This window comes from Mastacembelus armatus, chromosome 17 (assembly GCF_900324485.2).
Source record: "Mastacembelus armatus chromosome 17, fMasArm1.2, whole genome shotgun sequence".
NCBI lineage: Eukaryota > Metazoa > Chordata > Actinopteri > Synbranchiformes > Mastacembelidae > Mastacembelus > Mastacembelus armatus.
The window spans coordinates 24251812-24264585 of NC_046649.1; the positions used below are offsets into that span (position 1 = coordinate 24251812).

A 12774-nucleotide genomic window follows, 5' to 3' on the forward strand; every position below is an offset into this window, starting at 1 on the left:
GGATTTACATGTTTAATCTTGTAGAGGAACAGAACTGGTGAAGAGACCAGGTAGTTTCAGCTGCAGTCAGTACTGCAGCTGTCTGTTGACTGTGTATCCTCTCCTGACCTCAGGGGGGGTCCTAGGTCCGAGTCCTGGCTCTAATCTCAACCACTCCTTCATTTGTTTGCTGCTTCTTTGTTCTGTGTGTTTTGGTAAAAGCAGCAAATGAGCATGTGCTGTATGACCCCACACTGTGTGTGTATTAATACACAGGTTGTGTTGTGTTTTGCCTCTGGTGCCCACAGGCTGCAGCTGTTTGTTGCTTTTAAACAACTCTGCCTTGGACCCTGTGCCCTCCTCTTCCTCTCAGTCTCCAGGCTTCCTTTAGGGTTTGATTTGCAGCCTGGTCATTTTACCGGCTGTTTTGATCAGGGACAGTGTCACGGCTGTTAGTGACTCAGTGATCAGTCTGAGCTGTAAATGTTCCAGTTTGACCAGTGTTGGCACATTAGTTTTGCCAGTAGTGGAGGTCTAAGACGTGGTTGATTATAAACTGATCAGTGTGCACCGAGACCTGCTTCACCTTCTGAACACACGGACGCCACAGCTGTAGTCCAGTGCCTGTTAGTGATCTGAAACAGCATCACTACATCGTCACCGTCTGAAGCTGAAGTGGAGAAATAACAGAACCAGTTTAACGCCACAGACTGTCTCTCTGTTCAGGAGGCTGGTTCCTGTCTCCCAGGTCTCCTGTTGTCTCCTGGTCTGATGATCCTCAGTCAGAAACACCTTTTTAGTTGTGTTGGTGTCATCACATCCAGCAGCCACTGACAGTCCCTGTGTGTCAGATAGAAACCTCCTTCTGTGTGAAAGACTATGTAGTTTGTATAATTACATTTAGTCTCAGCACCCAGAGGTCCAGGTCAGTCTGATACTGTTTGACACTTGTGCTTAATGAAGCTGATTATTAAACTTCAGCTGTAAAATCTGAGCCTTTCTAAAAAACCAAATTTGGTCCTTTCCAACAGAGCAGAGTTGTTTTTGTACTGAGGAACCAGCTTCAGTGCTGGATCTGCCTCCCTCAGCCTGTAACTCAGCCTCAGTGTTAACAGCGCGGCTGCTGTCAAACATACTCTAAGTTGGGAAACAGCTCGCTGCTTTCACTGTAAAACGATCTCTAACAGGCTCCCACAATTCCACCGAGGTCCGTCTTTATTGGACATCAATGCGGTGCTGTGTTTAAGGTCGTCCCCTGAGGACACTCAGACCTGCAGACTCTTTAGCGTTTTGTTTAACCGGCTGCTGCTGGTTTGTTCTGAGTATTTTAGTTTCTCCCTGTGCCCAGTGAGCCTGTTTTCATTGAATCGACCTGGTTTGCACCTGCTTCAGTAAATCAGGGGACGAGCCAACTGGCCCGCTCTCTGCCGGACCTTCCCAAATCTAATCATTCCTAGTCATTATGGTGGTGTTAGCCCCGGCAGGTGCAGCTGGAGCGGGTCAGAACATGGACGTGTTCAGGAGTTTGTGTCGTGAGAGAAAGAAACTGAGAAAATCTTTTGTTCAGACATGAGTGGACACAAAAACCTGCCTTCACTCTGCTCTGTCCCACAAACGCTGCTCGACTGTAGTTTATTCTCCTCCAGAATCATCTCTTTATGTCGGTGGAATAACAAAGTAAAAATCTGGGTCGCTGGTTTGGTTTCCAGAAGGTGGATCCTGATGATCTTGTGACATTTACACCAGAATTTTCCCTTTCACAATAAAAGGTCAGAGCACTTCCTGATTTCTTTCTTGTTCTCCAGAGGATAAAGCCTTTTTTATGATTTTATTGACTCTGTAGCGCCATCCACAGGACAGATCTTTAGTTCAGTCAGACTGTGGGAGACCCAGAGCCGTGTGGACTGTGTGTCTGCTCTGTGTGGCTTCCTGCCTCTGCAGGCGGACAATGCCGCAGACTCTGGTCTTTAATTGTGCAAGTTAAATGTCTGTGCTGGTGATTAGTTCATCCTGAGAGGAGCCAGGTTTGTGGACAGTTCTTTAGTAGTTCACTCTGAACCAAAACTGCTGGGACTAAAACTGAATTTGAACAGTTATTATGAGAAGGAAACAAAGGGGGGACTTTATTTTTAGGACTTACATCAGTTCCTGTGGATATTTGGAGCTATTTTCAGCCATCAAACACTTTCACATAGTAATGACTGACTCCTGATTTGAGCTTTGCTGATAAAGTCTTAGTAAAGTGGTTTTTCAGCAGCTGGTGCCAGTCACTTATGGTCCAGTGCGCAGTGAAAATACATGATGCAAATGCGACGCTTTAACTCGTGTGTGGCAGGACTGGAGTCCGGACCGAGCCGGGCTGGATCTGCACAGAGGTTAGAGTGGAGTTACTGCAGCAGCTCCACGTGGCACTGCTGTGCTGTCACCCAGGCTTTTACTTTGAAAGAGGCGAGCTGCAGGAAACCTCTGCAGTACCACTAAATATTTCCGACAGTTTTCTCCTTCAGACCTGCTGAGAATCACAACGTGTCTCCCAGTGAATGTTGACCAGTGCAGGTTTTTGAGTATTGGTTCTTACAATCCACAGATGGATCTTTGCATTCATTTTCTCAGTAACATGCACATATAGTGTTAATGTTTGAAAATACTTGTGTGTGCCTTGTTTTGTTGGCATAAAGACAGTTTTTAAGGTTAGATCTGTGGCTCCATGCTTTTATTCTGAAGGAATCAAGCCTGCTGAGCTGATGTACAGGTGTGCTCCAGGACCTAGAGCTAACACAGCAAATCTACAGCAGATATCCAGACGGGAACACGGTGATCGTTCCTCAATGGTTCTAACGTTTTTCCTCTGCCAGGTCTATGAAGGGGGGCTGTTGTGGTGACCTGATGGTTATGGGGAAACATCTGTGGCGGGCGGCGGCCAAAGAAAGCCTCGGTTATTTTAGATCGGCGCTCTCCGTAAGCTCCCCTCCAAAAATAAAGCAGCCTGCTGGATGTGCTGCTGGAGGCTTTTTATAATGTCGGCCTCATGTGAACCGACTCAGGCCGGGACACGTTCGTGATATTTATGAGTCGTCAGTCGTTCTTCGCTTTGATCATGTGACCCTGCTGCTGTTGCTGAGTGGAGGTTAATAAACCAGTGCAGGTTGTTTCTCATAATTGTACTTTAGTAGCTGATGAAAAAATCAGAAACATAATAAATATCTCTTACCAAACTGTGTGAAACCTCCAAATTCAGCTTGAAGTGGATCAATTCAGTGTCAGTGTCAGAACTGATCACAAATATATCGTTAAATGATCAAACGCTTCTGTTTTATGTTCTAACGTTTGTTCAGCTCGCTCGTCTTCTCCAAAGGTTCAGGTGGATGGCAGAGCTTCAGGGGCCTTTGTGAGGCCAAAGGCTCAGAAACAACTTGGGCCTGAGCAGGTTTCAACAGCGGCTGCTTTTATTTAGTCCCTAACATTTCAGTGTGTACCAGGACTGCCACATACAGTGTGTACCAGGACTGCCACATACAGTGTGTACCAGGACTGCCACATACAGTGTGTACCAGGACTGCCACATACAGTGTGTACCAGGACTGCCACATGCAGTGTGTACCAGGACTGCCACATACAGTGTGTACCAGGACTGCCACATACAGTGTGTACCAGGACTGCCACATACAGTGTGTACCAGGACTGCCACATACAGTGTGTACCAGGACTGCCACATACAGTGTGTACCAGGACTACTACAAGCTACTGTTGATTCTCAGTACTGTGGTTTATTGTGCAGGTGGTCAGAAATCTGTGATACATACATTAATAAACGCTGTGTCTCTGTTTCTGTCCTCTGGCGCCTCAGACATCCAGGAATTCTACGAAGTGACCTTATTGGACAGTCAGAGGTGGTCAGAGTCTCCCAGGGGCACGGACCCCGCGGCGCCCGTCAACCTGTGGGACTTTTCCAGCCTTCAGAGCACCACGGTGACCTCGGACACCCTGCCCAGCCTTAGCACCAGCATCGAGGTAAGACCAGAGCGGGGTCTGGAGCCGCTCTGCTCAGATGGATCAAAACACGGTTAAGAATGTGTCGAGGTGACAGCCAGATGTTTACAGCTGCTTTGTGGGTCAGTCGGACCAGCTGTCAGGCTCAGGGATGATGTGGTGCTTTTATTCTGAAAAGTCAAACAACACAGCTCGAACATCGCCTGATTTATCACAGCGGAAACCTAAATCAAATTATTGTTGTGAAGTTATAAGACCTGTCTGGGTCGTACTGGCCCGGTTCTGCCTGTCCGTCACGATTTTGGACACAAGTCCAGTCTGAGTCCGGACAAACAGTGAAGAGGAAAAACGAACATGAGTTCAGGAAGCCACTGTCCGTCACCCACACCTGTCCCATCAGTTACCTGTCCCTTCAGTTACCTGTCCCTTCAGTTACCTGTCCCTTCAGTTGCCTGTCCCTTCAGTTACCTGTCCCATCAGTTACCTGTCCCTTCAGTTACCTGTCCCTTCAGTTACCTGTCCCTTCAGTTGCCTGTCCCTTCAGTTACCTGTCCCTTCAGTTACCTGTCCCATCAGTTACCTGTCCCTTCAGTTACCTGTCCCTTCAGTTACCTGTCCCTTCAGTTACCTGTCCCTTCAGTTGCCTGTCCCTTCAGTTACCTGTCCCATCAGTTACCTGTCCCTTCAGTTACCTGTCCCTTCAGTTACCTGTCCCTTCAGTTGCCTGTCCCTTCAGTTGCCTGTCCCTTCAGTTGCCTGTCCCTTCAGTTACCTGTCCCTTCAGTTACCTGTCCCTTCAGTTACCTGTCCCTTCAGTTGCCTGTCCCTTCAGTTACCTGTCCCTTCAGTTACCTGTCCCTTCAGTTGCCTGTCCCTTCAGTTACCTGTCCCTTCAGTTACCTGTCCCTTCAGTTGCCTGTCCCTTCAGTTGCCTGTCCCTTCAGTTGCCTGTCCCTTCAGTTGCCTGTCCCTTCAGTTGCCTGTCCCTTCAGTTGCCTGTCCCTTCAGTTACCTGTCCCTTCAGTTACCTGTCCCTTCAGTTACCTGTCCCTTCAGTTACCTGTCCCTTCAGTTACCTGTCCCTTCAGTTGCCTGTCCCTTCAGTTGCCTGTCCCTTCAGTTGCCTGTCCCTTCAGTTACCTGTCCCTTCAGTTGCCTGTCCCTTCAGTTACCTGTCCCTTCAGTTACCTGTCCCATCAGTTACCTGTCCCTTCAGTTACCTGTCCCAGCTGAGCTGCTGCTGCTGCTTTCTCTGGCTCATCGCTTCGCTCTGCTCCACATCTGAGGCCTGAGAAGGATATTAATTGTTGTGATATTAATTTCATCTCTGTGCTTCACAAAACAGTGAGGAACAAGAGGAAAGGACAGGAGTTTAGAAATAAACGCCCTGCTCACAGAGAGAGTTCAACGTGTTGCTGAGGGTTAGAGTCGTCTGCTGCTGTCGTCCATCAGCTGCTGTTAATGTGAGTTCAGTGAGGTGGTCTCAGTAAGAATGAACCTGAGTCTCCTGGAGGGTTTACAGCCACGTAGAATATGTGCAGGATTATTCATGAGCAGTCGGACAGAGGCTGGAAAATGATATTTTGCAGTTTGCTCAGTGAAGTTTCACTCATTACGCTCAGAGGGACTGTAGAGCTCATAGAACCACGTGCAACCACAGCACTCGCTCCTCATCGTGTTTCAACTTCCTGCACTCCTTCAAAACAAAAGTCTCTGCTTCCTTCTTTGGCGTATGACAAACCAGCCCTTGCTGCCAAACAGCTCAGTCGGAGAACAAACATGCATCCAGTCTTTTTGTCATTATTAATATCTGATGACAGTACAAATTGAAAGAACCACCTTCTGCTAATATTGATTATTGATTTCAGTCATTACCAAAACCTAAAGACAGGAGCTTATGGGATGTTTAATGAAAGCAGCATTTAGCTGTGTTTGATCACATGCTTTGACTGGAGGTGCAACTTTAAAATTTGACTCATATTTTAAAGTTGAAACCAGGAGTCCTGCATCATAGCCCAGCCTGAAGTGTTCCTGTGAGCACCGAGTCTGACTGAGACCCTAAATTTAGAGTTATCTGATGTGATTTTCCTCCTGTAATGGAGCCAGACCAGCAGTTTCCTCCTGCTAAGATAAACATGTTGTGGATGCTCAGAGATGACACTGAGGAAAAGAAGTGAGACTTTCCAAGTGGCTGTTTGAGAACACATGCTGGAGAAGCACTGCCCATTAAAGCACCTTTTTATTTCACGTCTTCTGATCCCGTCATTGTGCTTTTTGCTTGAGGAAGAGCTTGTTGCTGTGAGCAGGTTTTTGTCGTCACCACGGGACACGTGTGCTGCTTTTCTGTTTGTTTGTGCTGCTTGTGGGGCCAGACTGACCGACTGACAGACCAACAGACCGACAGGTCATTCGAACATTGGATTGTAGAGAGAATCCAGACTAAAGCAGCAGTGAATGTGGTGCGTTCACTGTGAGCAGTAAAACACGCTGCCCTGGGAAGAGGACATGTGGAGCACACAGTAAGAACAGTAAGAGTTTTTAATAAGGTGCATGTCCAACTGTGAATCTCTATTTCCCATCAAACCACAGAATGTAAAGCAGAAGCAGCTTGAGCCAGGTGTGTCGCCTGCATTGAACGCCTTCTCTCTCTTTCCTCTCTTCCTGGTTGTAACCGCACACGGTCACTCGTAGGACTGCCCCCTCCTAAACGAAATCCTGCACACGTTGGCGCAGGCCAAACGCTCGCCCGGCCATGACGGACAAGTAAGTACTCGACGCCTGCTGTTGGTGGGAGGGGGTGTCGGTGTCGTCCACCTTCGCCGCATGTCCCATCCATCGGAGGGGTGGGGGTTCGGGCTCAGGGCTCAGGTTTGCCCAGACGGCCTCAAGGTGTCGCTGCAGTTTGCTCCAGTGTAAATGTGGAGCGTCAGTGTGGCTGAGGTGAAACCAGAGAAGAAGTCGAGATCATTTGTGTCTGAGCAGCAACAGAGAATATTTGATGTGCGTTAACACTCAAAACTGAAAGACGCTGATAATTAACAGTAACTTCTTCAAACAAATGAATAATTAATCAGAAATAGTTTATTCTGGTTCATAGATAATTTAATTTTAGCTCATAAATAGGCGTTTGTGAACTCCGGGTTTCTCTGTAGAACCACAGATTTTTAATAACAGATGATACATGATGATGTGAGACGAACATGATCGTAATATTATTTACATTTTGTAATTCTCAGTGTGTGTGTGCAGAAACATTGGTCTCTTCTCACCTGTCTGCCAGGTCTGCCACTGTGCATCGAGTCTGATTCCAATGAAAACAAGGTGTGTGATCGGTTGTGTAGAACTCGTGGGCAGAGTCGGATCAGGCTGTTTATGTCCAGCTCTGGCTGCTCAGCACGACGTCCTCTGGTTCTACGACGTGTGTTTGTTTGCTGCCAAACGGAAGAAACTCAGCGACACGTTGGGGCCGTTTGCTGTTGGGGTCAGGGGTCAGGGCTCATGGCTCATTGTTTCATTCATTTTGGTTGATGTTGTCGGGTCTGCACAGTACAGCTCCTGTCCTCCGAGCAGAGCCACAGTTTGTTCCACATCACGTCACTGCAGGAAGAATCATCGCAGAACCCAAAAGAAGGCCGCAAATATTGATTGATTGATTTTTAATAACAGAAGTTTATGATTTTAAATGTTATAGATGTGAAATTACATTAATTATGTTGACAATTGTCTTTTTTCTGCTGTATAGTAGTTTTAATTCTCTAAAAGACAGACAGGAAATACACCTAATGCCTCCATCAACTCCGACAGATCCAGGAACAACAGATCTGAGATAACACTTGAAGCTCAGTTACAGATTTAGAAACGCCACAACATGAGTAATAGTTTTTCCACATTGATCCAGTCGTTTATTTAGACTCATCTAGTTCCAATAAAACTAATAATAAAATATGTCAGTCCTCACCTTCCCCGAGCCGTAACGTTCAGTCAGTTCAACATCTCCACCTTTTAAAAATAACAGTGGGAAGTTTGTGCAGCGTGAGACACCTTCAGTCATATGTGCCTTTATTTGTGTTTCTAGGACTTTTGTGTAGTAAGATGAGCAGAAGTGACTGGAATAGGAACCAATGAGAGAACAGAAAATACATTAGTCTGCAGCAGGGTTTATTACGAAGAGTGTGACTCAGAGAGGCTGGAGCTGTACTGGTGTTCAGGACCTTCATGGTGGTGGTTCATGTGGATTTCAGTTCTGGTTTATGTGCAGGTTCCAGTCATACTTTGACTCTTTAGGTTCCTGTTCTCATGTGTTCTCATGTCGACCTGCATCTTCACAATCCTCTACATGTTTTCAGTTCCTCAGCTGAGGCCCCTGAATGTTACACAGATATTCTGATGCTCAGGTGTCAGAGTTCGAAGTATTTGTACCAGCTACAGCTTGTACCTGCAGGTTTTTTGGCACCATATTACTTTACATGTCCGTGACCCATTTATGCAAATTCTTTTAAACAAACATCATCCGTGTGGTACCTGCAGGCTGAAATCGAAATAAAGTGACACACAGATATTTCTGCAATGGCCTTTTATTTATTTATGCTGCACAAAGCTGCACAGCCCAGTGCCACGTTAACGACACCTCACACATCTGATTGTATGGGCTGGACGTCTGTGGCTGCCAAAGTCCCATCGTAACAGATGATGTTTTCTGCCTGTGTTTGCAGTAAACACAGTTTAAGTCCAGTGATTATCTTCATGGTAAGAGATGCAGGCGTTGCTCTGCCATAGTTACACTCACATGTGAATAGGAGGGTTTTTATCTTTACGCACTCACTCAGAAAGTTAGAGCAGATGTTTATATGCTGTGTTCATGGCCCGCTATAATACAACTCTTCATGTGTCAAACAGGAAAAATGTTCTTAATGCCCTGTGACCGGAGTAATCGGTGAAAAGGACGTGAAATAATCCTACAACACCCAGGATGCATTGCTCCCGGTACAGCCCAGTGCCCCGTCAGTTTAACGCCACATTCATTCTTTGAATCTTTGAATCTTTGGTATCTACTGGACAATGACAGGAACAGTGAGGTGTAACCAACCTTCAGTTGGTTAATCCTTTTGTCCTGCGTCTTTCGGGTCAATGTAATACCATCAGTAGGAGCTGTCACTGACAGGTGATGATGTGTAGTCATTGTGGTCTGCGTCATCTCTGGGACGCTGTATAGTGACACAGGCTTTAAATTACGCTCAGTGTGATTTTTTTAAAGGTTGTAAATTTAACTCTTTCTGCATGAAACGCTGCTGACATCACTTCCTGGGCGAGATGCAGGCATGACACACGACTGCGAACATGACATTCATGGATCTGTGAGAGACTCATACTTGTGATTATCAGTCGCCCACACACCTTTTATCTCTGGCTGCCACACACGCTCCTCCTTCCTCCTCCTCCTCCTCCTCAGCCATGTGGCGTTGAGTCACACATGTAATAACGAGGAGTTAGCGTGTTTTAAAGGTGCAGTGTTTGAGTCCGGAACAGAACATGTTCACTGGTGTCCGTGATGAGTTTGAGGTCTGATGTTCAGTAGGACTGCACAGCGCTACATGCAGAGAGCAGGCGTCAAACTCCAGTCATCCACTGTTTTCCATCCTGATTACCTGGGTCAGGTGTGTTCAGCCAATCAGGACAGGAATAGTCAGGGGCCCCAGGGCCCCAGGGCCTGGAGTGTGGCACCCCTGTAAGTGTTGCCTTCAAGTGCCTATAGAAAATCTAGTTTTTAGGTTGTATGTCTGTGGAAAAAGTACATTAAATAGTAACAAGACTGGATAAATAAGAATTGAACTACTTACAGCTGAAGTGCTGTGACATAATTTAAAAAAGAAGTAAATCGCAGAATGCTTTTAGCTTAAAACATGAAACTGTTTTTTAAAATAACAGGGCCATTAGTCACAGAGCTCTGAGATTTCCCACAGCGTCTGAACGCAGCCTCGGTGCGGGGTTCGGTGGTCCGCTCAGCCCCGGTACCGGAGGAGGAGGAGGAGGAGGAGGCTCCCCGGTGAGCACGCGGTCTCTCGCCGCTAACCGGTGAGTGTCGGTGCGTGTGCGCGCGGATGTAACGTGTTTATTGATGAAGAAAACCCGCGGTTTCGGAGCGACGGCGCGAGATGAGATGCTGATATTCGCGGGCTTCACTCTCGGCTCGGAGCGATGGACTGCATCTGCATTGTCACCACAAAGGTAACGCCCGATGAAAAAGTCTTTAACATTTACCTGCACCAGGACTAGAAATGATCGACTTAATCAATTCTGACTCGCTGTTGTATTCGGCGTCGGTCTGATCCACAGAAAAGGGCTCGTATAGGAAGAAAACCTACTTTTTGTAGCGGTTCGCGCCACATTCCTGTGGTCGTTTCCAGCTAAAATAGCGCGGTTAGCCAGCGGAGGCTGGTGGAAAGAACTAAAGCGGTGAAGTTTATGTGGAGATAAAGGTTTTTTCACCAGCGCCGAATTAAAACAAAGACCTGTCCAGTTGTGAAAAATGTTGTCTTGTCTTCTGTAGTTTGTGTGTTTTTGTAGACAGGAATGAATAGTTAAGATCGGACATTTATTAAAGGGGGTTTGGTGGAGCGTTTTCTCTATAGTCAGTTTATTAAAGTCTTAATTTATCTCATTTTTAGCCTTTTGTCACAGAAATATGACTTAACCAACATTAACCAACGTTTGTTTGTTTGACTGACGCCAATTATTTAGTTTGATCCGTGGTTTACAGTCAGTGCTTGTATTGATTACCAATAGTGGCTGATCAGATAAATGATCAGATAATTGTCTGTAGTTTGTGAAGCTCCTCAGACCTGTATGTGTTTGTAATAAGACTGTGGTTACCTTCTGATTGTGTTCTCTAAATTAACGGCTTGATGTTAATGAGTCTTGAACTTTGCCCTTTAGCTTCCCCCTTTTCTAACATCACACTGACACTTGGTTCATCCAGAAAAAGCTGGAAATGTTCCTTATGATTGCATCTCGTCTTTGTGTCTTCACTGAGGTTACTGAGGTTCAGGCCCATTGGGGGATATGAACCTATGACCTTATGCCTTTGTATGATCCAGGCTGCTGCTTAGTGCAGTCCTGGAAAACCTCAAACTGTGGCCGGCTTTCTCAGGTCTGGAAAATATTGGCTTGGTAGAAAAGAAAACGTGGTAAATGTTCAGGAGGACACGTTGGTAAGTCGATTAACAAATGTTCTCAGTATGTGTCATACAGACTGTAATTGTTTGTTCTGTGTGCGGGTTCTGTCATCACACAGCTGCTCTGAACCAGAAAAAGAACCGTGTCTTGGACGGTGATGTTTCAAACGGGTCGGGAGCTGCACTGTGAGACGGCAGAACGATGACGTGACCTTTTTTACTCAGCGTTAAGCGATAAAATGTGTCAGCGTGTTGAGCTGTGATTTCCTCCTCACACCACACTGCTCTCTGTGGTGTGTGAGCAGGAGTGTCCTGAAACAGCACCAGCTTAGTTTCATTAGAGCGTTTTACCAGCACAGGACGTGATGGAGAGAACGGGATCTTCACGATCTAACACCTTTAACACCTTTTGCTCTTAGTACACAAGTTAATTCTGTAGCTCAGATTGTGGAACATCTTCTGTTGGATAAACACCTGGAAGAAATACCTGCTTGTCCCATTATCTTCTGAAGTCTCACCTTCAGTTGAAAAGGGAAATTATTTTTGCTGCCACAAAATCACAGAAACATCAACAGTTAAACCCAAATTAGTTTAAAAATATAAAAACAGAACAAACAGAAAATAGAACCAAGCCTAAAATAGAACAGTTCGCTGTCTGTTCATTTATCAGCTGCATTAACATTGACTGACTGTCCCCTGTCAGTGACCTGCTCACCCTGATCTGCTCTGAGGGCTCTGACCTTTGACCCCAGTGATTGGGTTCTGATATTGAAAGAGATGACTGAAACAGCTGTGCGTGTGCAGTGATGAGGAGGATGTGACCTTCCTCAAGTTAACACAAATGTCACATCGTGATTTCTGTGTGGTTTTCCATCATCCCATCTTCTTCTGTGGTGGTTTAATGATCACACTTCAGTTAGTTTAGACTTCGGTCAGAAACTCACTCAGCAGACAGATGTTGACGCCTCTGGGGTTTTGAACCAGGGACCTCTGTGGTGCGTCTGTCTTTTCCCTGCAGCGCTAATACCCCCCTGCCCCCAGACAAGGTGTTAGAGCCTCAGGTGCAGACCGTGTGTTTGCAGGGCAGTGCCTCAGCACTGGGACTATTTTCAGCTCCTTATTAACTCAGCAGGACCAGACAGTCAGCTCAGCAGCTAAATACAGCTGCTGCTGCTGCTGCTGCTGGTCACGACGCTCAGCACAGACATCAGAGAACCAGCTCTCCCACCTGCTGGAGGTGATTATTCCCATTAATGATGCTGGATTTCAGTCAGTTAACTTTAATTTGTTACAGCATGTGACAGAATCATGAGATTATTCCACTGTGGATTTGAGCTACACTCATTTTCTGAAAACAATACAGTAACACAGATCAAATCCATCTGAACCCAGACTGAAAAATGTTTCGTTGATCTTTCATGTCTGGGAGAGTTTGACTGTTTTGTTCCCTCTTTCATCAGCGTGGCCTCCGGTTTTCCTGCTGTCAGACAGTCATGGTGTGTTTGGGCCGGTCGTGCAGTGCAGTTTACAGGTTCAGTGTCGTAGCGTGTCTGTCTCAGAGATACAGTGAAGAAAGGCCCGCTGGCTGAAATGCTGGGCTTCCGTTGAGCCGACCACAGACACACACCCATGA

The 12774-nt window shown here is 46.3% G+C and overlaps 1 protein-coding gene across 11 annotated transcripts in view; it reads left to right on the top strand.

Annotated features, from left to right (window-relative positions):
• Positions 1-12774, top strand: part of dlg1b (discs large MAGUK scaffold protein 1b) — a 64948-nt gene that overhangs the window by 5271 nt on the left and 46903 nt on the right. For 6 of the 11 annotated variants that reach the window (XM_026313704.1, XM_033325651.1, XM_026313706.1 and 3 more), the window contains exon 3: positions 3827-3990. In XM_026313704.1, the coding sequence (XP_026169489.1) occupies positions 3827-3990 (164 nt within the window). Of the gene's footprint in view, positions 1-3826; positions 3991-6660; positions 6733-12774 lie in introns of all 11 variants that reach the window. The other 5 variants (XM_026313701.1, XM_033325650.1, XM_026313702.1 and 2 more) reach the window with 1 other exon arrangement.